The sequence below is a fragment of the Eurypyga helias genome, unplaced genomic scaffold (genome assembly GCF_000690775.1).
Source record: "Eurypyga helias isolate BGI_N326 unplaced genomic scaffold, ASM69077v1 scaffold17264, whole genome shotgun sequence".
Lineage (NCBI taxonomy): Eukaryota > Metazoa > Chordata > Aves > Eurypygiformes > Eurypygidae > Eurypyga > Eurypyga helias.
Genome location: NW_010246993.1, coordinates 826 through 5,075, shown reverse-complemented (window position 1 = coordinate 5,075; position 4,250 = coordinate 826). Strand labels below are relative to the sequence as shown.

The 4,250-nt window shown below is 45.5% G+C and overlaps 1 protein-coding gene across 1 annotated transcript; it reads right to left on the bottom strand.

Moving 5' to 3' along the window:
- Positions 1 to 228: 228 nt before the first annotated feature.
- On the bottom strand, positions 229 to 2,545 carry LOC104508857 (E3 ubiquitin-protein ligase UHRF1-like; the record flags this gene model as incomplete). Its single annotated transcript, XM_010150606.1, has 4 exons — positions 2,522 to 2,545; positions 1,568 to 1,831; positions 676 to 848; positions 229 to 444 (listed from the first exon to the last, which is right to left on the bottom strand). Coding segments are annotated over exons 1-4 (677 nt in total), but the record flags the coding sequence as incomplete, so codon positions are not given.
- Between the last annotated feature and the right edge of the window lie 1,705 nt (positions 2,546 to 4,250).

The window sequence follows — 4,250 nt, the reverse complement described above, 5'->3', positions numbered from 1 at the left end:
GTGCCCTGCGAGCCCGTGGAGCGTCCAATGCCTCCAGCAGATATTAACCCAAAGTGCAGTGCAATGCAGGCGATCACCCGGCAAGGACAGCCCAGCTTCTCAGCCTTCCCCAGCACACTTGCTGCTCCACTTCCCTCATGCCATTTTCAGTGGACTCAGAGCTCAGCGACGGCTGGAGCTGAACAGTTCAATTTATGCCACATTTCTACTTGTTACGCATTTGCTTACCCAAGTAATATCTTGGCATTTATCTCCTTGGTCATTTTCGTTTCCCTTTTCTGCAGGATCTCCGCGTCGTACCAAAACCCTCTCTCTTTTGGTTCATCGGGGTTATAGTTGACCATCACCACCTGTCCTACTTCTAGCTGGTGCCACTTCAAAATAGTCCGTGCGCGAGCCCGTACGTCGTTCGAACTCAGCTCCACAACTCCGTTCTCTGGATAACTTGACGTAGAAGGGAGACAGAGAAGAAAAATCAGGTTCAACATCACAAGTTGTTACAACTGGTAGGATTCATCCAGATTTAAGAACCAGCGCCACACAACACATCAAGAACAAAATCCCCTTCTCCCACTGTCACAGCCAGGATTGAGCAGTCTAACGTGGCTACTACTGAATCCCGTTTAAAACTTACATCCTGAACCAACTATTAGCCAAGAAGGTGACAACACTCACTCTTCGTATTTCACGTGGTATATTACATCTTCTTCAGGAATGGCTGTCGGCTGATCAGGATTCGTGCAACTGTCAGCTGACGCATTTGTAGGTTTTTTCCTGGTCACGTTTACAACCTGGGCTTCAAACCACGCTCCCATGTTCATATCTCGAGCATCGACCAAGTCATTGATCTACACAAAACAAAGCATTCAGCTCACCAAAATGGATTTTCTGATCAAGCGTTAATTTCCAAGCCTACTTGAAGATTTAACCATCCCCAGAACTTCACAGATCATCTTAATTTTTCACATTTCCTTTGCCTTCCTGATCCCATTGTCCACCCCTACAGTCTTCTCAGGTTGAACCCCTAAGCTAAAAATACACTCTGCACCAGCACGTGTACAAACACCTTTATCGAGGGCAAACCATTAGCAGTGAGTCTGTAACAGATTTTCAGAACCATCTTGTTCATAGTCTGGCAAAGACACCACCAAATCTGTAATAAAACCCATTGAAACAGACAAGTCAAGTGATTCGGAACAGCTGCTCAAGATTTTCTTTTGTTCATTTAAGAAAGTTTCAGCTTTGAGAAACGCAGAGACTCCAAGCAAAAATATTGGGAGAATTCTTAAGTCAAAACAGGCACTCAATGCCTTTTTTTATTTAAAATCTATTAATGTATTGTAGTCTTAGTTAAAAGGATAAAATGAAAAATGAAATATTTTGACCAACAACATGCTGCATTTAATTGGCCTGTGGTTTGGTTGGTATTTTTTTTGTTTGTTCTTGGAGGGTTTAAGAAAAAAGCCACAATTGGGGCATGAAAGATTTTCAAACCTTCTCAGCTACAAAGAAACGACTCCCCTCCCAAAGTGTGGGTTGAAGTAACCTTCGTTTTTTAACGACTCACCTTATAGAGGCCAAATCCCGGGTCAGTCCAGTCGGGCTGTGCCGCAGTGCTCGGCTGTCCCTCCAGCTCCATGGCACCTTCTCCGTTGTGAGAGCTTTTGTCAGATTCGCTTTGGCCTGAGCCACAGCCAGAGTCTGTGTCGGAGAGCTCAGAATCCTTCTCCTTGCTAACAGCAGGAAGCACTGCTGGGCTTTGTCTGACCAGGAGCTGAACAATATCATTCAGTCCAACGCTGTAATCGAAAAGGGAGTGACCATCTTCCATCTGCAGGGAAAGCATCACCACAGCCGGGTTATTCCCTTCAGCAGAGGTTTTCCAGTTCAAAACCACCCATCACGCCGTGATTGTCCCTACGCACCAAGACAGACCACGTTGCTCAAAACCATTAACCACCACGGAACTTGGCGCTTCTTCAGCATCACAGTTACTGACAGTTTGTTATTCTTACTATGTTAAACGTTCCTTTTTCAACCGGCTGCACAAGCTCGGAAAGCAAGATTCCCGTGCTGCGGTAGATGCGCTACCCAGACCAAGCCACAGCATCCTGGGGATCTGAAGAGCTTTGCAGTACATTCCCTGGAAAGATCAGTTCTGGGAAGAACGACTTAAAGACCTACAGAATACCAACATTCCTATCAGGATTTAAAGATAATTCCACATTATCTACAAACTCCAACGGAAGTTCTTTCTTCCTTAATCCAGAAACACCCCAAAACATTAACGCAGACCGGTCTTTATATTGCGATTGCGTAGGGTCACGATTATTGCTACATTGCTCTGTTAGATGTGGCGTTCAGTAGAAGCCAAAGAGTTAATCACCCACTTTTCCCTGGGCAAGCGCAAATTTTTTCCGTCAAAAGTAAAATCAAAAGAGATTCAATTCAACTTGAAACTACCCAATCCCTTTTTAACGAGGCCAGGCCTGTTCTCATTTCACACCCTCTCTAGCTTTACGGGTTTATTTTGCAAGCCGGGCATCGCGCGTAGTCAGATCAAGATGGTACCGTAGCAAAAAGAGGAGTACAGAGGGGCAGTCAGGGGTCTCAATTACCCTTCAAGAACGCATTTTAGACTTAAAATGTAATACTCGAGACCACAGTGCAGTTAGAAGTTTAGACAAGCTTCACCACATATTTAAGGTCTGACTAAGAAATTATACAGGAAATGATCGCCCCCTTCCAGCCCAAACCACCAGAAAAAGCAATCCCCAGAGCTTTGTTCTCTATCAGGGGGAAACAGAGCAAAACCACAAAAATTTACACTTCCCAGGAATCACTATGATAATTCCATTCTGATTTATGGCATAAAATGGCTATGGAACAATCCCTGGAAATCTGACTGTACAGGATGCGATCTGGACTTTTTCTGGTTTAGAGATGAAAACTCATTAAGATACGCAAGAACAAACCCAACAACCCCGAAATCGGTTGTTTCTTAATATGGAGGCAGAGCCACAGATACGGTACCAGGATCAACAGGCGTTATCACCAAAGAACAGGAGCCACAACAGGTGCAAACAGAAATGGAAGAGCAGAGAACACGCAGGACCCGAAACCACCAGAGCTCAAAGGGGAGTCTGCAAGCGCCAGCATCCAACACTGCTGTGGTTTAACCCCAGCCAGCAGCCCTCGCTGCCCTCCCCCAGAGGGATGGGGCGCAGGATGGCAGGAAAGGAAACTCGTGGATTAAGAGCAATTTAATAACTGAAAACAAATTAAATAAATCATTAAAAATAAACTAGGAAAAAATAATACTAACCATAATGTGTAATGAAAATAACGGAAAAGAACACCGATGATACAACTGCTCGCTACCCGCCGACCGATGTGTAGAAGGTCCCCGAGCAGCAAGGGCCCGACAGCCTGACCAAGCCAGAGAGAGAGAAACCCCTGGCCCACCCCCAACTTTATACCCAACACAACATTTTATGGCATGAAAAGTCAGTTTGGGTCAGCTGTCCGGGCTGTGTCCCCCTCCCAGCTTCCTGCAGGGCAGATACTGCCCATGGAAACGGAGGGGCAGTATCAGAAACTGGAAAAGCCCTTGAGTCGATATAAACATTCCTTGGGAACAACTGAAAACAGCCGTATGTTATCGATGCTCTTCTCGGCACAGCCACAACACAGCCTCCTCCTAGCTACCGTGAGGAAAGTTAACTCCATCCCAACTAAAAGCAGCGCCTCCAAAGAGGGCAGGGTTTTTAATTAACAAGGAATTTAATAATGTAATTCTTCAGTTTCAACTAAGAAGAATTTGAACAGTCCCAGTGATTCAAGCCAGACAGAGCACGAATGAGCGCAGCAGGGGAAGGATGACTAAGAGGGTAGATCACACTGGACAAATGTTTCTGCCTAAAACCACACCTAAACTGAGAAATACTGGGAGCGCACAAAGAGGAATTATCTTCGTAAGGCAAGTGCATCCCTCCTGAAAAAAGTTACCACTTCCACTGAAAATCTGTTTAACCTCAGTTATCCGCAATTTCAGCGTAAGGAAGCGTATTGGCAGTGTAAGGAAGGCTGGCGGGATGCACCCTGGACCAATCCTCCTGTATCACTTCATCTACAACACCAATGGGTAATTACAGCACTCGGATCTACACCGACAACAGAAACGGGGTACACAAGCCCTTCAGAGCGGCTACATACCCCTACAAGCCTTTTGTCACTCCTACTGGTACCCA